We start from the raw sequence: 24,198 nt of genomic DNA on the forward strand, positions 1-24,198 counted from the left end.
GCTTTTATTATTTATACATAATATTCATAACAACCTATGCCAAAAGTATTATCATCCTTCCCATCTTAGAGAAAAGGAACTTAGACCCAGAGAATAACTGCCCAAAGTTACACCATTTAGAATAGCAGGACAGGATCTGAGCCCTAGCAGCCTGACTGCGAAGACCACGGCTATAATGCCCATGGTGGAAGGGAGGCCAAGAGCCAAAAAAGTTGGCCTTGCTAAGAATGGCCAAGGAAAGCTCTGAAAACACAGAAGCCTCTACTTTGCTAAATTTGAGTGTCTCTTCCTTTCTGTCAAGTCTTGGTCTTCCCAGATAAAGGCACGCCTCTCTGATAAAGCCAAGCAGGATCCAAGCTAATCTCAAAATTCCACAAAAAACAACCTCAGCTGTAGCCAAGGATATGGAACAACTGTGTACTTACATAACTGCTAATGGTACAACCATTTTCAAAAACAAAATTATCTAGAACAGTTAGAGCTTTAACTTCCCGAATGACCTAGAAATGATATCCTCAGGAATAGAACTCTGGAGAAGCTCTCCAACATACATACTAGAGACGTGAACAAGGATGTTCAGGGCAACAAAAAAATACTGCAAACAACCCAAATGCCTGTTCAGAATAGACTGAAGAATATAGTGATGGGTACAAGAGGTGTTTAAAGGATGATGGTGATGATTGCACAACTCTGTGAACTTACTAAAAATTATTGAATTGTACATTTATAGTGATTGAATTTCACAGTATGTTGTTTTATTAAAAGCAAATTATACCCTCATTTAAGCCGTTTTTAAAAAGCAAAAAGTAGTATATTTACACAATAGAATATTATATAGAAGAGACAATAAATTATAGCTAACTCAACAGCCTAGAAGAATCTGAAGAATATCACGTTGCTTGAAAAAAATCAAAAAAGAATAAAAAACTATAATTCCACTTAGAATAAAGCAAAATAACACATTGATACAAACATACATAGAAGCATTGTAAAGCAAGAAAGTGACAAATTCAAAATTCAGGGAGCCATGGTTCCCTCTGACGACAAGGAGAGGAGAGGCAGAGGTTTAGGAGAGGAGTCCCAGGGCTTCAAAGTTAATGGCCCTATTTTATTAAACTAGGAGGTGGGTACGTGGATTCACTATATTGTTATTTTTTTATACCTTACATATACCTTATTATTTACCTAATATTTTAAAGACCAAAATTTTAAATGAAATGTAACACAAGCCTAGATTTTTCCTGTCATCTTTTAAAGTCTAAATGATATTTCACATCAAAGGATTTAATCTGAGTGACAGAAGCTCCTTGGTCAGATATAATTTGATGTCAGCAGCCACACGAATGAATAAGTGGACACAGTCTCATGAATAAGCGTAAGGAGCATGGGGGAAATGAAAGAGCTCCCGGAAGTTCCCGGGAAGAAGGCGGCTTCGTTGGGAGTCCTTCATCCCCGCAATGGCTACTGGAGGGAAAGGCTAAGGTCCTGGCTAGGGCAGCCGCCGCTGGAACGTGGGGGAGGGGAGACGAGGATGGGGCCCGGTGCAGTGACAGAAACCAGTTAAGCTCTGGCTGCCCCAGACAAATCCCACCAGCTTGCTGGAATGGCCGCCCTCCTTACCTGGGCACTGTCCAAGCAGGAACGGCCAGAGCCCCACGGTGCCCAGGTGCTGCAGGCTTAGTTCCTCTGCCTGCAGGGCCACGGTCAGGTCCTCGCCACGTACCTCAATCCCCAAAGAGACCTCGTTCACCTTCAGCACCAGAACCGAGACCTGTAAAGGAGACTAACTTAGCTGAGTCCTGAGCTTCCAGCCTAGAGCCTGCCCTCCACAGAGAAGGAGGTAGAGCAGCTGACCGGGTGAGGATGGAGGTCTTCCCCACTGGGTGGGGCCAAACTGTTGGTGTCCGGTGACCCCTGCCCACAGCTTCCCACGACGGGGCTCCCTTGAACACCAGCGCAGTCCAGGATGCTTGGGAGAGATCCTGGAGGGAGAGATTCTGAGCCAGACTCTGCATAAGAAAGGCAACAGAAGGGTTTGAAAGTCAAAAACTTCTGTTCAAATACAATCTTCAAAAACAATGACAACTGCAAAGACAAAACATGACATTTATAAGACTAGAAATTTGAAGACTAACTACATATTTGATGAATTTAAGGAATTACTGTTAATTTTTAAAAGTGCAATGGTATTTCTTTAAATATTTCTAAAGTTTATAAAGCAAGTCAAGTGTCCATGGATGGATAAATAGATAAACAAAGCCTAGCTGGTTTGGCTCAGTGGATAGCGCATGGGCCTGGGGACTGAAGGGTCCGGATTCAATTCCAGTCAAGGGCACATGCCTGGGTTGTGGGCTCGATCCTCAGTGGGGACACAGGGGGCAGCGTGCTGGAGGCAGCCCATCAGTGATTCTCATCATTGATGTTTCTATCTCTTTCCCTCTCCCTTCCTCTCTAATATCAATAAAGATATATCATTTTAAAAATGAATAAACAAAATACAAAAGAAATTCTGACACATGCTACAACGTGAATAAACCTTGAGGACATTAGGTTAAGTTAAACAAGATGGTCACAAAAGAACAAGTATTATATACTTCCACTTATGAGGTACTTAGAGTGGTCAAATTCATAAAGAAAGAAAACAGAATGATGGCTAACAGGAGTATGGGGATAGAGCTTCATTTTTTTAGGATGAAGAGTTCTGGAGATGGGCAGTAGAGATGGTTGCACAACTATCTGAATGTACTTAATACCACTGAATTATAATTAAAAGAGTTCAGATGGTCAATTTATGTGTCTTTTACCATAATTAAAAGTTTGTATTTTCTAGAGATGCACAGTGAAAATATTTATGGATCAAATGATGTTTGGGATTTGCTTCAAAATAATATGGGAAGAAGGGAAGTGAGCAGAAATATGTATGAAATAAAAATGACCATGTATTCTTAATATTTGAAGCTAGGTAATGGGTATATGAGGGTTCATGATTTCATTATTTACTTTTATATATATTTGAAATTTCCCATAAGGAATTAATAATAATAATAATAATAATAATAGTAATAATAACAGCCCAGCTGGGGTGGCTCAGTGATTGAGCATCCTATGAACCAGGAAATCACAGTTTAATTCCCAGGCAGGGCACATGCCTGGGTTGTGGATTTGATCCCATGGGAAACATGAAGGAGGCAGCTAATCAGTGATTCTCTCTCATCATTGATCAGCTGATCAGTTTCTATCTCTCCCTCTGTCTCCCTTCCTCTCTTAAGTCAATAAAAAATATATTTAAAAATAATAATAAAACAAACATGGGCACACACCATTCAGCTTAAAAAACAGTACATTCTCTTTTTCTTTTTCCTTTTTTCCTTTAGAAATTTAAGGAACAATTTTTTAAAAATATATATTTCTATTGATTTCAGAGAGGAAGGGAGAGGGAGAGAGCAAGAGAAACATCAATGATGAGAGAATTATTGATCGGTTGCCTTCTGCATGCCCCCTACTGGGGATCAAGCCTGCAACCCAGGTTTGTGCCCTTAAGTGGAATCAAACCCTTCGGTCCTCAGGCCAACACTCTATCCACGGAGCCAAACCAGCTAGAGCAAGGAACAATTTTAAAAGTTTGCTTTCCAGTGTAATTTCCTAAATTGATCTAATTCCTAAAAGTTATTTGTTTAATCATAGACAAAAAGCTCCTAGTTATTTTTCAATAATAAAATACATAGTTAGGCAAAAACCAGACAACATACACACATTAACAACAGTCACAAAACTAATACTATGCTGCAGCTGGGTGGCTGTAAGACTAGTCTCGTTCTGAGATAAACAATAACTTAGAAGATGTGGGGATAAAGCTAACCACAAATCCATTAAAATTTCTCTTTTTTCTGTTTTGGTTAAGAAAATGTCTATTTTATCTCATCTCAGCTCCTTCTGCATCCTACTGGTCAGAATACAAGCAGCAGAAAGAATGCTTTCTGGACTTCTAGAACATTGGCTGGCTCTGTTTCCACTTACCAGACTCCATGAGCATCACGAAGTTATCACTGCCATCACTGTCTACGGAAATCCGGTCTTCAAGGCCACTGCTGTCCAACGAGACACCATCAAATGACTGCTGAGATACTGTCCTCTTCATGGAAAAAAATCGGAATCGGGAAGCACCTCCGCTTACTGGGGCTGACACCTTCTCATCTATCTTGGCCATGGTCTCTCTGTTCAAAAATAAAAAACAAAATCCACAGATGTGGCTCCAGAAACATTGTTTCGTTCCCTTGCAATAGCCTTCCCTCAGCCCAGACAGTTATTATATACATAAACTTTTATCTCAACTATTTCTGCTATAGGGGTGAGGGGTGTCACGCCATTTTAAAAAATATATTTTTTATTATTTTTTGCAGAGAGGAAGGGAGATAGTTAGAAACTTCTATCACCTGCCTCCTGCACGCCCCCTACTGGGGATGTGCCTGCAACCAAGGTACATGCCCTTGACCGGAATCGAACCTAGGACCTTTCAGTCTGCAGGCCGACGCTCTATCCACTGAGCCCAACTGGTTTCGGCTGTCACACCATTTTAACAGGTGGCCTTTATGAATCCTCATATTCCAGCATTTCAAGCTGCATAAGCAGCTCTCCCTTATCAACATTCAATGTCAAGGTTATTTAAGGTCATGCCATACAGAGAACAACTACCCACAGCCCATGCTAATGAATAGCACCTGAATCCACCCACACTCATTCCACAAGTATTAACTAAATAACTTCCGCATACAAGGCACCATACTAGGCACAGGGCAGAGGTGAAGGGCGAATAAAGTGATGAATAAGACATCCCCTGCCCTCAAGAATTTGTCATCTAGAAGGCAGGAGAAGACTCAACATAAATAACACTATCTGGAGGTAAGTTACACATACCACAAGAGAGGGACAGAGGTACAAGCTAAAGGCCAGGCAATCTCAAAGAGGGGGAAAGATGAGGAGAAGGGGATCAAGAATGGCTTTGTGGAAGGAGACAGCATTTGAGTTGGTCCTTGAAGGACACTGAAAGAAGTAAGAAAAAAAGCATTTTATGGGGAAGAAACAGCATCAGCAAAGGCATAGAACCAGAAACAAAAAGTCCCTTTAGAGACTAGTAAGTAGCTCGACCCAACTGGAACATAAATTTAGGGAAAGAAGTGGAAGATAAAGTTAAAAAGGCATAACATTGTGAAAAGAAGCCTTCAAATACTTTTTTTAATAAAATATATTTCTTTATTAATATCATAGAGGAAGGAAAAGGGAGAGATAGAAACATCAATGATGAGAATCATTGATCAGCTGCCTCCTGCACGCCCCCTATAGGGATCGAGCCTGCAACCGAGGCATGTGCCCTTGGCAGGAATCTAACCTGGGACCCTTCAGTCCACAGGCCAACGCTCTATCCACTGAGCAAAACTGGCTAGGGCTTCAAATACCTTTTAATCCTATCCTCCCATTTTACAGATGAAGAAACTGACTCATGTTAAAGATGAACTAAAAAAAAAAGAAAAAAGAAAAAAGAAAAAGAAAAACCCAAGCCTATTACCTTCTTGCAAAGCACTTTTTTTTTCACTTTACCAATTGGTTGCAGCCAAATTATAGAAAATCCTGGATGAAAGATTATATATGAACAGGTTTGGAAAACATCTGAGAATCCCTGCTCTAGGAATTGTGGGAAATCTCTGTTCCTTCTGCTCAGCATTTATATACTCTAAAGAAATACAGTTGATTATCCTATACTAGAGGCCTGGTGCATGAAATTCATGCACAGGGGGTTGTTCCTCAATCCAGCCTGCACCCTCTCCAATCTGGGATCCCTCTCACAATCCAGGACTGCTGGCTCCCAACTGCTCACATGCCTGCCTTCCTGATTGCCCCTAATGTTTCTGCCTGCCAACCTGATCACCCCCTAATCACTTCTCTGCCAGCCTGATTGATGCCTAACTGCTCCCCTGCAGGCCTGGTCACCTCTAACTGCCCTCCCCTACAGGCCTGGTCCCCTCCTAACTGCTCTCCCCTGCAGGCCTGGGTCCCCCATAACTGCCCTTTCCTACAAGCCCAGTTGCCCACAAATTCCCTCCTCTGCCAGCCTGGTCACCGCTAACTGCCCTCCCCTGCAGGTGTGATTGCCCCCAACTGCCCTCCCTTGCAGACTTGGTCCCTCCCAACTGCCTTCCCCTGCTGGCCATCTTATGGCAGCCATCTTGTGTCCACATGGGGGCAGCCATCTTGTGTGTTGGAGTGATAGTCAATTTGCATATTATACTTTTATTAGCTAGGATAATAAAAGGCTAATATGCAAATTGTTCAAATGTCAGAACAACCCTATGACACGCACTGACCATCAGGAGGCAGATGCTAAACACAGGAGCTGCCCCCTGATGATCAGTGTGCTTCGCTGAATAGCTAAAAGCCAGGCTCACAGCTCGCTAGTGCAGCAGTGGTGGCGAGAGCCTCTCCCACCTCTGCTGCAGGCAGGCAGTAAGGAGTGAGGGGTCCCAAATTGTGAGAGCCCCAGACTGTGAGAGGCATGTCTAACTGCAGGCTTAGGCCCAATCCTAAGGGGTCCCAGACTGTGAGAGGGTACGGGTCGGGCTGAGGGACTCCCCCACCTTCAGTGCACAAATCTCATGCACTGGGCCTCTAGTTTAAAATCTACACTAATAAAAGAGTAACATGCTAATTAACCATACCTCCATGGCACCCACCAGCCAATCAGGAGTATGCAAATGAACCCAACAAAGATGATAGGTTAATTTGCATATGCAGGTGCAAAGGGCTGGGGGCAGGGCAGGACACAGGCATTCGGCACCACCCCAGCTGCTCAGGACCTCTGAACAATGTGGGAAGATGGAAAGGTGGTTCCAGCCAGAGTGAAGGCAGTGCCGGCAGCCAGAGGAAGGAAGGCCCATTTTTGCACGAATCTTTGTTTATCCGGCCTCTAATAAATAAATAAAAACTGTAAAGTGCCATGTGATTTATGCCACAGAAAATATTTCAATTAAATAGCCGAAGCCGGTTTGGCTCAGTGGTAGAGCGTCAGCCTGCGGACTGAAAGGTCCCAGGTTCGATTCCGGTCAAGGGCATGTACATTGGTTGTGGGCACATCCCCGATAGGGGGTGTGCAAGAGGCAGCTGGTCGATGTTTCTCTCTCATCGACGTTTCTAGTTCTTTATCTCTCTCCCTTCCTCTCTGTAAAAAATCAACAAAATATATTTTTTTAAAAATAAAAATAAAAATAAAAATAAATTCAGGTAATATTTGAGGAAAAGACCTGAAGGTTTTAGAGTAGGAAAATAACAAGATCATACCTGTATTTTAGCAAGTTTGACCTAGCTTTTTCTATCAAGTTAAAAAGTAAAGACTTCAATGAGGAATTCAATTAATTGTTTTCTAAAATAGTTGACATTTGGGGACAGACAGGAGCAACTGATGTGAGATTCCCTCAATGAGGAACTGGGGGAAGGCTCAGCAGTGTTTTCACAAGCCCTCCAGCTAATTCTGAAGCAGGTTTACATCTAAGAATCCCTGCTCTAAGAATTGTGGTCCGAACTTGACAAAGGACAGAATGAGCGGAGTCAAAATGTAGAACTCAAACGAGCAGACTGATGATACCAAAAGGAGAAAGAACTGTGTCTGGGGAGAGATAAAGAATTTAGTTGTACCTATGTGAGGTTCCAGGCACTTCTAGGACATCCCTGTGGAGCTATATGCAGTATTTTAAATGAGTAGGGGTGGAAGTCAGGATTGAAAATAGGGACTATAGCTCTAGCCGGTTTGGCTCACTGGATTGAGCGTTGGCCTGGGGACTGAAAGGTCCTGGGTTCGATTCCATTCAAGGTCATGTACCTTGGTTGTAGGCACATCCCCAGTGGGGGGTGTGCAGAAGGCAGCTGATCAATGTTTCTCTCTCATCGATGTTTCTAACTCTTTTTTCTTAAATATATTTTATTGACTTTTTACAGAAAGTAAGGAAGAGAGCTAGAAACATCAATGAGAGTCATCGATCAGCTGCCTCTTGCACACCCCGTACTGGGGATGTGCCCACAACCAAGATACATGCCCTTAACCGGAATCGAACCCAGGACCCTTCAGTCCGCAGGCTGATGCTCTATCCACTGAGCCAAACCGGTTTTGGCTGTTTCTAACTCTTTATCCCTTCCCCTTCCTCTCTGTAAAAAAATCAATAAAATATTTTTTTTTAATGAAAATAGGGCCAAGACCGGTTTAGCTCAGTGGATAGAGCGTCGGCCTGCGGACTGAAAGGTCCCGGGTTCGATTCCGGTCAAGGGCATGTACATTGGTTGGGGGCACATCCCCGGTGGGGGGTGTGCAGGAGGCAGCTGGTCAATGATTCTCCCTCATCAATGTTTCTAGGTCTCTATCCCTCTCCCTTCCTCTCTGTAAAAAATCAATAAAAAAAGATATTTAAAAGAAAATAGGGCATATGGCAGAAGTGAGGAAATAGATAAAATAATCTAAAGCACAGGCTGATATAAATCTTCTGAAAGTTTGGCAAATGCAAAAAGAACTTTAAAAATGTTTGTAGGGTTTGACCCCAATAATTCTATTTCTAGATTTAATCTGCATAAACAGTATTGTTCACAAAAATAAGGACATTTAACATAGCATCAGTTCTAGTTGAGAAAAACTGGAAGCAGACTAAATGAGTTCCCCCTAGATAGTGGAATGAATGAATAAATCATGATACAACAATTTTCTAGAACATAAGAGCCATTAAAAATTATGTACACATAATTTTTGAATAGGAAAACGAATGGGAAAATATTCACAATAAAACATTAAGTGAATAAAATTAGACATTTCTATATCCTATAGAAATATAATCCCATTGTAAAAACCATATTTTTGTGTATCAGCATTCACATGGATACACAAATATATATACAACACTGAAAGAAAATGGATGCAAATGTAAATAGTGGCTATCTCTGGACAGCATCATTACAAGCTGCTTTCATGTTTTCTTCTATTTTTTTACATTGTCAACAATGTGAGCACAATCATTTTTAAAATTAAAAAATTGTGACCAAGATGATGAGAATACATAGATTCATTTACAGGATAAAAGGGAAAGCAGCTGAGGAAGAAGACTCCTCCCTTTGGAGTCACACAGGCTCAAGATGAACCGACTGGCAGGAGTCGCTGCCACTGCAGAGTCCAGGGTGAGGACTGTGAAAAGGCCACTGGCCTGCACAGTCAGGAAGTCACCGCAGGTGTTTAAAAAAGAGCTTGGCCAGGACCGGTTTGGCTCAATGGATGGAGCATCAGCCTGCGGACTGAAAGGTCCCAGGTTCGATTCTGGTCAAGGGCATGTAGTACCTTGGTTGCAGGCACATCCCCAGTAGGGGTTGTGCAGGAGGCAGCTGACCGATGTTTCTCTCTCATTGATGTTTCTAGCTCTCTATCCCTCTCCCTTCCTCCCTGTAAAAAATCAATAAAATATATATTTTTAAAAAATAGAGCTTGTAACTACACCTTTCTCTGCTCTGTTCATCTCTCCTCCTTCCCAATTCCCTTACTCTTCTGCATTTAGAGAAGGCAGCACATTTGATGACTGGTAGTCCAGGCTTTTCATCCTTGCCCCACCACTCATAAGTTGTGTCATCCTGAGCAAATTCCGTATCTCTCTGAGCCTCAGTTTCCTCATTTGTAAAATGAGGAGTGATACCAGTACTCGCCTTATAGGGTTATCACAAGAGTTCAAAGGATTAATATTACAGGTATTTAGGACAGTGCCTGACATAAAAAGCACTCAATAAATGTTAGCAGGGATTATATCATTCACCCCTTTTAAAAGTGTTCCGGTTTCCTTCTTCCTAGACTATGAATGCCTAGCAGGATCTAGCACATCCACAGGCAATGTTGAAAGATCCACTTAAGACAATCCACTCAGACAAAAGCTCTTAAGCCACCAATTTTCATACCAAGGTCCCCAAACCACAACATGTCCCAGCAAAGATTTCCTGGAGTCTTCATTATCTTTCCTAAAACCACAAGGCACCCAATGGAAATGTACCTTTCCACTCTCTGGCTCCATTTCTGTGTTTCTGCTTACTCCCTACTTCTCTCCAGTGCCTGCCACAGAGAATGGCACACAGTAGGGCTTAAAAAATATTGCTGAACAAGAGGATGAACTTCCTCCTCCTCTATTCTCCTGGCAGACATAGATAATATGGATCAAATAGAGCAAATCCAAAGCCCAGCTTTTTACACAGGTTTCTGGGGTGCATCCTCCCTAAGGCCTGTTTCCTCAGGCTGCCATGGGGATCAAATCAAACAAAATGCTACACTAGCGCTCACTGGAAAGACTAGAAAGTCATACTGATGGCAGGCATTATCATTCTGATATAGTATATCTGATATAACAGAGAATCAAAGAAAGAGGGGATAATGTAATCTTAAGAAGCAATAAGTTGACTTGAAAGCTGCTCAAGAATAGTTTATGATATGTGGAGGCAAATGAAATCACATGGGATTTTGTTGTTTTATTGCAATTTCTGGTTCTTCACTTATCTCAGAATCAGATGTAGCCTGAAAATGAGTCTCTCCAATTAGTGTTCCTGTTACCCTTCAAGTAGCCTCAATTCCTCCACCGCCCTGCCCTGAAGGCAGCCCTGAAAACCAAACAGGTCATTCTATGCATTCTTCGGTACTGCGCATTACATCCCACTCTAAAAATGCTCACAGTGAAAGACTGTAAGTCTAATGACCATAACTAGGAGGAAGAGATGGGGTAACTGAAGGAAGCAGAGAACCACTCACTTGGCTGGGGGCAGGGACAGCATCTTGTGCACAGTGGAGCTCATTCGGTCTCTGCTCAGACTGAAGGCATCCTTGGTCAAAGACACAGCTTCCTTGGTGAGGTCCATGGTGGCATGCAGAGCCTCCTTGGTGGCATCCTTAGTGGTATAAATAGCACTTGACAATTCTCCCTCAATGTTCTTCAAGGGTGCAAGCTCACCCTGTCCATTCATAGCGGTGTCCCTAACACCTGGGGGCTTCGGGGCAGCTGGTGAGCTGGATGCCTGGGCTCTGCTCAGTCTCTTGGCCTGTAGGGAATTGAATGCCTCATGGCCCTTCCCTGCCAACTGCTGTTCAAGAGAAGCTGAGTGCTGCAGCTCTCCATCGCTATGGAGAGGCAGTGACCTATCCTGGGCTGCATCCAGGTTTTCAATGCCACTGTCCTCTGGAAACTTCTCAGGGCTGGATGGGCCCTGGTCTGAGGAGGCATCAGACTTCAGCTCCCGATCCTCTGAAGGAGACAGCTCCGAGTCTATGAGGCTGGTGGTATCTAAACCCACAGAGTCAGCTTCAGCAGCACCTGGGGCAGGATGCATGAGCAGAGCCACCTCAGCGCTGGGGAAGAGGACCCCAATGCAAGCTGTCTGGTCCTGCAGGGCAGACCCAGTCATGGCCTCTGTATCCTTAATCAGCTGCTCCTGAAGACCTTGGAGCACCTCCTGCAGGCGGAGCAGAGCCAGGTACTGGTAGTGGTCGAGCCTCACTCGGACGTGCTCAGGGGAGTGTACAAGCATGTGAACCTCTGCCGTGTCCTGCAGGTCAGTCAGAGGCTCTTTGATGTCCACATCACCACCGCCTTCTCTCATCTCCATGACTTCGGTAAGGCCGGACAGGCTTTTCAAATCATGTTCAGTCTTTGATCTAAGATGGGACACAGTGTCAGGGGCCAGGGCCCCAGACTGGACAGGACTGCCAAAGCTGGCCGATGGTTTTAGCGTCCCTTCTGCTGCCAAAAGGAGCTTCTGTGCCTGGGCTTGCTGCCAGCGCAGGGGTAGGCAGGCCCAAATGGACAAGGGGAAGGGGGCCACAAAATTCAAGGCACGGCCTTTGAAGTTCTCGGTTCCCTCAAAGTCCAAGGAAATCCGGGGGAAGTGGATGGACCAGAGATCCTGGGAGGCCTTGGGCCTCTGGGGAGGGAGGGTGTTAGCATGAGGGAGGCTGGAATCCATCTGGAAGGCATGCTGCACAAAAAGCATATGCAGGAGACTGAAGCCACCTGGGACCTTGGGGAACTGAACATAATTGGAATGAAAGAACTCAGCAGCAGCAAAGCCCTGGAAGAGTCTGTGGAGGTCTGCACAGCTGCAGTGTGGGGGATGGCGTGTATTGGTGGCAGTCATGGCCGATGCAGAGAAGACTAGGGCCTGGGGCCGATGCAGCCCAGCCTGCTCTCTCTTCTCCAGCGGGAAGCTTACCTTCAGAGAGAAAAGGAAACCCAATTCAGAATGGCCATCTGAATATCTGCACGCCCCACCATTAACTCACAAGGAAAGACCACTGGGGCTGTGCAACTGTTTTCCTTATCTGTCAAGAGGACAGAGCAGAACCCTGGATCATAACAGGCGAAATGCAGCCATGGCTGTCAACAGGGAACAAGAATCCCACTCTCTCCCTACCTTCAACCGGAAGGCATCCAGTCGGATGTCCACGTGCTCATCATTCTGGCTGGCATCTTCCAGTTTGTAGATAGCTTTGAACTGCTCCAAGCTGCGGTACAAATCCAGGCAGAAGAGGTTTCCCCAGAGCAAGCTGACAGGATCCACAGTAAATGTCAGATCATTTAACTCAATGTAGAGATTGGGACAGGGAACTGGAAAGCAGAGAAGAGAATTGTTGTGTACAAAATAGCAGCTAGATTCCTACTTACCAGCTAGTATTCATTCGACTATCAAGAGAGCAAAGGTACATATTTATACAGGGCAGAGTCTTTAACAAAGGTTGCTAAACTAACTCCAATACCCTAAACTCTAACAATAAGTGAGAATATAAGTATAGTCCCAAGTCTGACAAAGGGGAAGATCATGCCTGGACAGGAAGAAATATATATAGTCCCAAGTCTGACAATCAGGAAGATCATGCCTGAACCTCGATGCTTACCTGGAAGCTCCTGATTATCTGGGAAATAATACTCTGTGAATTCAATGTGAATGGCGGAGACCTGCGCGGGAAGGTTGTGAAGTTTCCGACTGCAGGAAAGGAGTGCAGATGGCTTCTTACTGGGCTGTTTAGCTGTAGAAACCTAAGTTATCACAAACTGCTGTTAGCATCTGTGCTGCACCCAGAACAGAATTTCCTCCACTTCCTCTACTATCCGCTATCCTACTGTCCCAGGGAGCATAGTGCTTCTCCACGTGTTCTCCACGTGTCCTAGGCATTCTCACACCTGCCTAACACTATCCACAAGTTCATGTTTTCCATGGAAGGTTTGGAAGGTTTGTAGTAAGATATTCACAGGAAACTGATGGAATCTCAAGTATAGATCTCAACAGACATGCTCAGAAGGAAACGTAACCATCGACCCACCCAGAAGTTAGGGAAACAGACCCCAAATTCCGCAACTTTGTTCACACTGTTGCCTTCCAAAGAACTGTCCCAACCCTTTCCAATCACGCTTCCCCATGCCCGGGACTCCTCACCTGGTGGATGTCCAAGTCATCCACCCGTATTACCAGGCAGCTAGAGCGCAAGCGATTCCACGCTGGAGGCCGAAGGGCAGCCTTTTTTCCTTGAGAGGGGTTTCTCTCAAGGGAGTTCTTTCGAGTACTGGAGAGAGAATCTAAATAAAAATTAAAAGGTGGGAAAGACACTCAGACATTCAACTCTCATGATTAATATAATAGAATTAGAAAGTAAGAAATCCTAATCAGGATTATAAAGTGATGACCCTAGATCATTAATGCCATTTGTAGGAAAGACAACCTAACACTATCTACCGTGTTTCCCCAAAAATAAGACATCCTCCGAAAATAAGACCTAGCGCATGGAAAGATAAGACATCCCCTGAAAATAAGACCTAGCGCAACTTTGGGAGAAAAAATTAATATAAGACACTGTCTTATTTTCGGGGAAACAGGGTAGCTTCTGGATGGAACTCAAAAATAATCTTCTCCCGCCGAAACCGGTTTGGCTCAGTAGATAGAGCGTTGGCCTGGGGACTGAAAGGTCCCAGGTTCGATTCCGGTCAAGGGCATGTACCTTGGTTGCAGGCACATCCCCAGTAGGGGGTGTGTAAGAGGCAGCTGATCAATGATTCTCTCTCATCAGATGTTTCTAACTCTCTATCCCTCTCTCTTCCTCTCTGTAAAAAAACAATAAAACATATTTTTTTTAGAAAAATTATCTTCTCCCTAGTACCACGCAACAGTGACTGAATAGAGGTGATGACACCCTCTCGCAACATTGCAGCCATCCCTGGGGACAAACAGGACTGGGTAAAGAAAAAGATCCCTAATGACTCTCATGGGATAAGGTTGGGATAACCAGCTAGTCCAGTGCTTTGTTTCACTGGATATTCAAAGGGAAATAGCCAGAGGCTACGCAACAGGAGTCCTCCAGCTCCTTGTAACCCACCTGCTTTTTTCTGGAAGGGAGAGTCTACCCCCAGGTGCCAGGGAGTTTTCAGACCCATCTCCTCATGCCACTTCTCCATTTTACTCTGAAATTCCATCACCAATTTCTGGGCCCACTGGTCTCGGGTCTCCATGGCCTCACAGTGCCGTACCCAGTGTCTGCAGCTGTCGCCTGTGCAACAAAAAAGCAAAAATATTTTAGTCCAAAATCATGATCCAATGTCCAATTTTTCCTTTCCATTGGTATAGTCATAGTTCAGAATCTGATCCCTCAGGCCTAATTCAGAATTTTCTGGGATATGTAAAAATCAACAAGAGCACTCAAGTTCTGGATTCCACATGTGACCATCCCTCAGCTTCCCAAAGGCCAGCTTCTGGAGGCCGCCATCTTTGACTATAGACTACTGAAGAGGCTCTAAACAGTGAAGTAAGAGGCAGAGGAAAGAATCAAAAGCAACATCTCAGGCATTGCCTTTCCTCCCTAGTCCCTCTCATCCCTGATAAAGAATCATCTATAATGGACCCCGAAAATTTCCAGAAGGTGTCATCTGGAAGAGGGCTATTTCCAATATCTCAGGTGCTGCAAGCCCTCACACCGTCCTGCGGGGCAGTCAGTGATGAATCCAGAGATCTGCGCTCAATACCTGGGCCATGCTAGAACGGCCCCATTCAGAATTCCCATACCTGCCCAGTGGAAGGGGTAATAGTCAAATGCCATCTTGCGGAAGGTAAGCTGCATGGCACCATCCATGAGTCTGTTTGCAGAGACACCTATAAAACCAAAAGAAAGGTCATTAGCAACAGGAGGAACAAAGACACCTAAGCACCTCTTGAAGCATTAAAAGTTCTCTTCAGGACCTGATACACAGTGCACCTCAAAGACCATGGCATCAGGTGATTTTCAAGACTGAGTCCCTCCTTTTTCAAGTTGCAATAGCCAATGGAAATGCTCTAAAAGATAAAAAACTATATCCACTGTCTCTATAAATGGCTGCCAAGTTTCCAGAAAGGCAAAAGAGACTGAAAAACTCAGGATTTAGGAGTTCAATCCCAGGTCTCCCATAGAACATGATACCAACCTAGATTGATTGATTGATTCCTCCAAACCTAACAATACTTGTATTACTGTCCCTCAGCACAATACCTGGAGAGGTATAAGGCAGATTCCCCCTCAAAAATAGGACCCATGTTATTTCCTCTCATACCCTGGCCTCAGAGTTTAAGTACTGCACATTCAAAATACCATGGAATACTAAAAATACTACACTAGCAAGAACACTGCAAAATAAATATACAGAATATTGTAGGTAAATAGGACTTTTATTTTTTTTTAACATATTTTTATTGATATTTTACAGAGAGGAAGGGAGAGAGAGATACAGAGCTAGAAACGTTGATGAGAGAGAAACATCGACCAGCTGCTTCTTGCACACCCCCTGCCGGGAATGTGCCTGCAACCAAGGTATATGCCCTTGACCGGAATCGAACCTGGGACCTTTCAGTCCGCAGATCGACGCTTTACCTGTTTCGGCTGGTAAATTGGACTTTTAGCAATAAGTCAATTACAGTTATCAACTTCTGGTCAAGATGGTGGAGTAGAAAATGCAGTACTTGCCTCCTCTCATAACCACATCAAAATTACAACAAAACTACAGAACTATCATCATTCAGAACCACCTGAAAACTAGCTGAATAGAAGTCCTACAACAAGTGATTTAAAGAAGCTACATTGAGACTGGTAGGAAAAGCAGAGACATGGAACAGGCTGGTCTCACACCCACATGTGGTGATTAAAAATCAGGAGGGTTATCTTGGCTGCGAAGGTCCTCCCTGAAGAGCAAGAGGACCCAGCCCCACACCAGACCCCTTCCCCACCCCACCTCCAGCCCAGGATTCCAGTGCCAGGAAGAAAAGTCCCCATAACTTCTATCTATAAAAACCAGCAGGCATTGTGGCTGAGTGACACAGAGTTCCAGACAGTTCCTCTTAAAGGGCCTGTATATAGACTTACTCTGACTCATTCACTCTAAGCTCCAGCACTGGGATAGCAGCTCAAAAGATACCATGGACATACAGGGAGAAACCTAACTGTCTGGCATCAGGGGGAGAGCTGGGGGGTTTCTCCCAGACAGAAATGCTGGCACAGGCACGGCTCTTTTGATGAGCTCTCCCCACAGAGCCAAAAGGCCAACAGCATAATTGAGTCTCCATCAATCTGGCTCACTGTTAGCCTTGACTTGGTGATTCCTTGAAACCCAGCCCCACCAAACTTGTGGACCCACCCAAGCTGTTTCCAGTGGCTTTTTCATATGAATGGGCTATCTTGGCTCACTCTTCACTTTCCTAAAATCTCTCAAACAAGCAGCATCTGGCCTCAGCATGCCCCATACTTCTCGCTAAGAGGCTCCAGGCCTGGTACAAAGCAGTAGCTGGCCTTGGTTCCAGGCTTGGCTTCTCCTGGGCATCTCCAAGCCCAGCACAAATAGCAGCCACCTGCAAATAGTTTTGTAGCTCAAGCCTCATGGCCCAGGGCAGAATACAGACAGTGACTGAGCTTGACCTGCACCTTCGGGAAGACCCCAGAGTCAGCACACCTATTTGAGAGCTTCAGACTACTTCCAAGCACCACCCAACCACCTCCACAGTAACACACTCAGCAGGCACCAGAGACCCACTGAAGTTTTATAGGTATCTCTGCAAGACACACTCTGTGGAATGGGCCCCTACATAGCTGATCCTCCATGGTGGGTGGTGGTTCAGTCAGCCAAGCCTTGCAGCTGATCATCCTGGGGGTAAATCCCTCCCACTGATGTGCCAACAGCAGTCAAGGCTCAACTACCATAGGAGGGTATACACAGCCCATGGGGGTGGGTGGGAGAGACACACCTGAAGTGCCCAGCGTGGGTGATCAGGGAAGCTGTGTCACTGGACTCTACAGGATACCTATTTCATTAGGCCACTCTACCAAGCCCAGAAGACATAGCAGCTCTACGTAATAGATAGAAATAAACACAGGGAAGTTGCTGAAATGCAGAGACAAAGAAACATGTCCAAAATGAAAGAACAGAACAAAAATCCAGAAAAAGAACAAAATAAAGACAAGCAACTACTAAATGAAGAGTTCAAAATAATTATCTCTTCAACTCAACTCTAAGAACTGTAAGAGGAGGGATTATTCTACATACCGTATTTTTCGGACCATAAGATGCACCGGACCATAAGACGCACCAGTTTTTAGAGAAGGGAAATGAAGAAAAAAAGATTCTGAAACAAATAGTGTCCTAAAATATTTTATGTGCATTAAAACCCAACATCACAGTCATAAACACATGTAATCAACCCTGTAAAGTAAACAGCAGCATTTAGAACCATTTTAGAGCCGGGCAAGCACACAGAGACCACACAGAGCCGGGCAAGTAAAAAAACTTTTTTTTTAAAGTATATGTGTAGGCTATATTTGGACCATAAGACGCAGGGACTTTTCCCCCCCACTTCTGGGGGGGAAAAAGTGCGTCTTATGGTCCGAAAAATACGGTATATGTACTGTCTGCCCTATCCTGGTCTGCACATCCTTACACACCCTGTCCCTTACTACAATGAAGGGAAATACCATGAGATACTATAGGTATAAAATGACATACTACAACTAGGAGGGTCCTTTCCCTCCAATATAGACTTCACAAGTTTTGATTAATCAATGTCCTACCAAAAGAAACACCTGTACCAGTTTTTCATTTCTCAATCTTTTTTTCATAAGTACTCTAATTATGTTTTCCAATTGTACCCTCTATGAAATTTTAATACCTCAGATATTCTGTATATCAGACATATACTGCTAATGTACTGTAAGTCTATCTGTGCTTTAAACATAAGAAGAATAAATATAAAGCTTATGTTCATTCAATGCAAGGTTAAGAAAAACTAATTTTCTTTAATTTAACTTCATATTTGCTGAGTAATTTTTAATGCAATTTATTAACTTATATAAATTATAATTTATCAAATTACATATGCAAATTTAAAAATTCTATAAATATGTAACAGTAATATCATCAAATGTTTAATTATTCAAAAAGCAAAAATAGCTGAAATTTTTAAATTAATTTTATTGAAAATATATTAAGTAAACTTGAGTTTTAACCTTTGCTTGACATGAAAAATAATATTTAGCCCTAACCGGTTTGACTCAGTGGATAGAGCATCAGCCTGCGGATTCAAAGGTCTCAGGTTCGATTCTGTTCAAGGGTCATGTACCTTGGTTTTGGGCACATCCCCAGCAAGAGGTATGCAGGAGGCAGCTGACTGATGTTTCTCTCTCACTGATATTTCTAACTCTTTCTACCTCTCCCTTCCCCTCTGTAAAAATTTAATAAAAATATATTTTAACAAAAAAAAATCTAACTAGCTACTAGATATTCATTCAGATTTTATCAATATTTTTTCCAACACTTCACTAAATGATGGGTTGAAAAGTCCTCTAATCACAGACATCTATTCACCAGTTTGTAGTGCTGATCTTTCATACATTTTGTGTACCTTTCATGAATTCAACATCAATGCTATTCATGTGATAGCTAAGCAAATCCAAAAAGAAATTAAATACTAAGGAATAAAATTTTGTTAGACAGGGTGAATCTTGGAGGACCGAAAACCATTATTATATGTAAAATTTTTTTCTCCCAGCACCAAAGAACCAATTTTTGAAAATATATTTTATTGATTTTTTTACAGAGAGGAAGGCAGAGGAAGAGAGAGTTAGAAACATTGATGAGACAGAAACATCCATCAGCTGCCTCCTGCATACCCCCTACTGGGGATGTACCCGCAACCGAGGTACCTGCCCTTGACGGGAATCGAACCTGGGACCCTTGAGTCCACAGGCCGATGTTCTATCCACTGAGCCAAAACAGTTAGGACCAAAGAATAAATTTTCAATGTCCAGAATAGGCAAATATTAATACAGAAAGTAGATAGGTAGTTGCTTAGGGCTGTGAAATGGAAAGTGCCAGTTAATGAACATAGGATTTCTTTTAGGGGAGACAAAATGCTCTAAAACTGATTATAATCATGATTGCACAACCCCATAAATACACTAAAAAACAATGAGTTGTATATTCTAAATGGGTGAATTATATTATATGTAAATTATAACTCAATAAAGCTGTTTTTTAAAAAGAGTCAATTTTCACCTGTGTGGAGGAAATATCCCAATTCAAATGTACGAGCTAGGCTACTGAAAGGAGAGGGTTTATAGCCATGCTTTCTCTATTGGAGTTATTTGGAGTTAAAAAAAAAAAAAACAACAAAAACTATAAAGACTGAGCATATAAAAACAGGGCTTACAAATAAAAACAAATATAATCACCAATTACTAGCATACTTAATTATAAACACATAATTATGTATGACATAAACGATAATATACATACATAACTAACGATGCCCTAGCCCACATGTGTCAAACACAAGGCCCGGGGGCCAAATCCGTCCCGCCAGGCCTTGCAATGTGGCCCGCACCGCGCTGTCATCACTGCACTCCGCTGCGTTTCCATCACAATGACAGTTTATGACTGTTCAGTAAACCATTCGGCCCGCGATTTAGGCTGGATTTTAGATTTTGGCCCCTTCTCTGATTGAGTTCGACACCCCTACCCTAGCCCAAGCATGTCAAACTTGGGGCTGGCATGCTTGGCTAGCCAGTTTGCTCAGTGGATAGAGTGTCAGCCTGTGGACTAAAGGAATCCAGGTTCGATTCTGGTCAAGGAAGCTGGGTTGCAGGATTGATCCCCAGAAGGGGGTGTGCAGGAGGCAGCCAAACAATGATTCCCTCTCGTCATTGATGTTTCTCTCTCTCTCCCTCTCCCTTCCTCTCTGTAATCAATAAAAATATCTATTTTTTTAAATAAATAAAAGTAAATGACTAATAATGATTCTCCAATGAACTGGTGGGAAAGAATTGCCTAGCTTAAGAGAGACCAAGTTTTGGACTCACAGGCCTTATCTTGGGGAAAATAGTTCAAGAGAGTCAGGTGATACTCTTCCCTTATCAACCACCAACCTCCTCATTGAAGCCTTTGAAGTGAGAGATGCTCCAATTTGATTTCTCTTATTGAGATACTAGGGACCCGGTGCACGAAATTCATGCATGGGGTTTGGGGGGTTGTCCCTCGGCCCAGCCTGCAGCCTCTCCAATTTGGGACCCCATTTACAGAGATCAGGCCATGTGGGTGTGGCTAGCTTGGGTGAGGGGCTGAGGGCTGTTTTTAGGCTGGCCACAACCCCTTCAGAGTGCGGGTCCTCGCTGGGGTGTCTGGCCAGCCTGGGTGAAGAGCTGATGGCTGTTTGCAGGCTGGCCAAGCCCTCCAGTGGGGACCCTCACCCCATGGGGATGTGACCAGCCTGGGTGAGGGGCTCATGGCTTTTGTCAGGCTGGCTACACCTTCTTTAGGGTGAGGTTCCCCACTGGGGTGCCTGGCCAGCCTGGATGAGGGGCTGATGGCTGTTTGCAGGCCGGCCACACCCCCTGGAGTTCCAAGCTCCCAGCCCCTCCTTTTTTTCTTTCTTTTTTTTCAGCACCTCCTTGAATGGAGGCCAGGGCCAGTTGGAAGCAGGTATCTGGGATTTATTTATCTTCTATAATTGAAACTTTGTAGGCCGGCCAGGATGTGGTGGGAAATTTGGCTTCCTCTATCACCCAGGCAACCCAAGCTTCCTGCTCACTCCAGCTCTGTGGCCATTACCATCTTTGTTGGGTTAATTTGCATACTTGCTCCTGATTGGCTGGTGAGTATAAGAGAGTAATAGTCAATGTTTCCCTTTTATTAGTGTAGATAATTGACATATAACATATTAATTTCAGTTGTATAACATAATGATTTACATGTTTATACTAGAAGCCCAATGCACGAAGATTCGTACCAGAATGGGCCTTCCTTTCCCTGGCTGCTGACACCACTTTCACCGCTTTTGCTCTGGCTGGAGCCGCCTTTCCACCTTCCTATGCAGCTGAGCCCAGAGCGGTAGGGGCGGGCCAGAATGCCTATGTCGTCACCATGGCAATGACTCAAGCATCCTGACCTGCCCCCAGCAACCTGGCTGGCGGCTTCGTATGCAAATTAACCATCATCTTTGTTGCATACTAACTCCTGATTGGCTGTGGGCATTGCAAAGGTACGGTCAATTAGCATGTTTGTTTGATTCAAGTAAGGTCTGGGGAGAGCCCTGGCACCTGTATTTTATCAGGTATTACAGGCTGAAGAGCACTGCTTACACAGACAGAAAGAGCAACCACAGCAAAGCTGAGGCTCAAAAAATGCCTGTGATAGGGAAAGTCAACCACAGTACTCCACAGAGAGCCTTCCTTCCCAAACGTGCCCAGGCGCAGGCCTCACAGGGTACCTGGCTCTCGGGACTGGCTATCATCACAAATGTGCAGGTCCAGGCGGGAGATGAGCAGATGGTAGGAGGACTCTTTCACATCAAAGCTCTCAAAGTACTGGCTGAGCCGGCTGCTGCTGTTGCTGCTGCTGCCCTGGCTGCCACCAAATGCCTGGGCCCAGGACTGCTGGGCACTGGGAGCAGGTGGGGTGATCTACATGCGATAGAGAGAAAAACAAGATGTCCAAACCCTGAGAGACTCGGCTGCAGACTTTTTAAAGCTTTAGTCCAGCCTGAAGAAAAGCACAATTCAACAGATGCCCCTTCCCTCTCTTAACTGTTCACCTGGTAATGCAGGTCTGGTCTGTCTCACCAAAATTGCCCAAATTCCCAAAAGCCTAGTAACTTGTTAATTAGTCTAGTAACAAGTCAGAGTACTATTCTGAGGTCTGAATTGCTCCCCAAGCTTTCACTCCCCAGGAATGAGCTGACTGATGCTAAAACACCTCCTCAGAAATCTGCCCTAAACACCCTCTTTTGCCCCAATAAATGCCTGTCTGTGCTCTCATAGCACAGTGTTTCTCTCTGTTACACCACTCATATCACAGTACAATAACTTGCTGGTGTCCATATTTCAAAACAGTGAGAGCTCCAAGGAAGGAACAAGAAGCTTTAGTCTACTTTTCCTCTCCCTTGGTGAGCACTGGGCACCTAACACACCAGAGGTATGAACAGAACAAATTAATAAATCAGAGCCAAGGCGAAGCCTATGCACACCCAGAAGTAAATGACAAATCTCCCAAATAAGCCAAATGCAGTCTAGATTCCACCTATGTGGTATGAACAGGTAGGGCCTACCATTTCCCCAGCCCCACCAAGGGGATGTTTTGCCTCTAACCTGTCCAGGTTCAGGGGCCAGGCTCTTTCTCTGCTGGGCTGACTTCTCCATGGCCTCACTCAGGGACTCTGCATACTTCATCATTGCCTTGAGCTGCGAGTCAGTTAGCACCCAGAGCAGGTCATCCAACAGGAACATCAGCTTAGAGGCCACGACATTGCAATCTTTGGTCTGAAGGGGCCACACAGAACACAGATTCAACACCTTGCATCATTCCAAATCCTAAAGTGACTATTGCCCAATCAATTTCAGAGATGGCTTTTCTTAATCAATAAAGAAATTAAAAAAAAAAAAGATGGCTTTTCAATTCCAAAGACATGCAAGTATCAAGCACTTTGGAGAATCAATTTCTTGAAAGTACTAAAGCAACAAGAAGATAACTGCAAGGTACCTATGTCAGTGTCCCTAGAAATGGGTAAAAATTGTGGTTTTCAAAATTAAGATGACAGGGAGATGGAAATGTTCTCTTATTAGTGGACTAGAGACCTGGTACAAAAAAATTCATGCACTGGAAGGGGTTCCCTCAGCCTGGCCTGCCCCCTCTCACAGTCCAGGAGCCTTTAGGGGCAGGAGGCGACCCGGCGATCAGGGGAAGGCGATGCCCCATCACAACTCTGCTGCTGCCACTGCAGGGAGCACAAGCCTCGGCTGGCCCTGGGTACCTGAGCCTCAGGCAGCCCTGGTCAGCCGCCATCCAAGGCCTGCCTGCATCTTACAGGGGACTGGGGGACTCTGGAAGGCAGACGCATGGAGTGGCTGGACCCACCTAGGGGTGGGCCTGGCCGGGAACCGGGAACGCACCTGCCGCCCTGGTGGGGCTAGGGGACTGGGTGCTGCCATCTTGTGGCTATGGGCACTGCCATCTTTGAGGCTGTGGCAGTCAATTAGCACATTCCCTCCTTATTGGCTGTGGGTGCTGCCATCTTTTGTGAGGCATTGACAGTCAATTAGCATATTCCCTCTTTATTAGATATGACACTGTGGCAACTATGAATTGTAGGCCCTGCCCTTTCAACTGTCATTCCAGAGGCCAATTAACATCAAGAAAAGAGGGTAGCCCAGCCAATGTAGCTCAGTGGTTGAGCTTCTACCAAGGATTCAGAAAATCATGGTTTGATTCCTGGTCAGGGCACACGCCCAGGTGCAGGCTAGATCCCCAGTGGGCAGCTGATCAATGATTCTCATCATTGATGTTTTTATCTCTCTCTCCTTCTCCTTTCCTCTCTGAAATCATTAAAAATATATTTTTTTTAAAAGAAGGAAAAAAAGAAAGAAAAACGGTATACCAACTCCTGGGTTTTCTAGGAGAATAAAAGATGGCAGTTTTCATGAGGACAGAGAACAGACTCACTCTTCTTTTGAGGGCTATTTGGATCCTGCCTTGGTTGGTAATAAGCCTCAGTGGGGTGGTGACCAGGTCCTGATCACCATTGTCTGTAGCATCTGCCTCAATCCGAAGGGTTTGCCAAGTTATTTCCTTAAATGTTAAAACCTGGAAGGAGAGAGTAAAA

General features: G+C 44.3%; 1 protein-coding gene across 6 annotated transcripts in view; it reads right to left on the reverse strand.

Annotated features, from left to right (window-relative positions):
* The window catches only part of UHRF1BP1 (UHRF1 binding protein 1), a 55,976-nt gene that overhangs the window by 6,527 nt on the left and 25,251 nt on the right, over positions 1–24,198 (reverse strand). For 3 of the 6 annotated variants that reach the window (XR_004983904.2, XM_036415302.2, XM_036415304.1), the window contains 12 exons: positions 24,039–24,179; positions 22,688–22,858; positions 21,811–22,003; positions 15,097–15,183; positions 14,414–14,584; positions 13,480–13,619; positions 12,941–13,082; positions 12,460–12,653; positions 10,805–12,258; positions 4,018–4,214; positions 1,855–2,009; positions 1,621–1,771 (listed from right to left, as the gene is read on the reverse strand). Coding sequence is in view for 5 of the 6 variants with exons in the window: in XM_036415302.2 (XP_036271195.1) it covers positions 1,621–1,771; positions 1,855–2,009; positions 4,018–4,214; positions 10,805–12,258; positions 12,460–12,653; positions 12,941–13,082; positions 13,480–13,619; positions 14,414–14,584; positions 15,097–15,183; positions 21,811–22,003; positions 22,688–22,858; positions 24,039–24,179 (3,196 nt within the window). In the remaining variant the exon portion in view is untranslated. Of the gene's footprint in view, positions 1–988; positions 1,510–1,543; positions 1,772–1,854; positions 2,010–4,017; positions 4,215–10,804; positions 12,259–12,459; positions 12,654–12,940; positions 13,083–13,479; positions 13,620–14,413; positions 14,585–15,096; positions 15,184–21,810; positions 22,004–22,687; positions 22,859–24,038; positions 24,180–24,198 lie in introns of those variants that run through there. The other 3 variants (XM_036415303.2, XM_045572738.1, XM_045572737.1) reach the window with 3 other exon arrangements.

Source organism: Pipistrellus kuhlii, unplaced genomic scaffold (genome assembly GCF_014108245.1).
Source record: "Pipistrellus kuhlii isolate mPipKuh1 unplaced genomic scaffold, mPipKuh1.p scaffold_m20_p_5, whole genome shotgun sequence".
Classification (NCBI taxonomy): Eukaryota; Metazoa; Chordata; class Mammalia; order Chiroptera; family Vespertilionidae; genus Pipistrellus; species Pipistrellus kuhlii.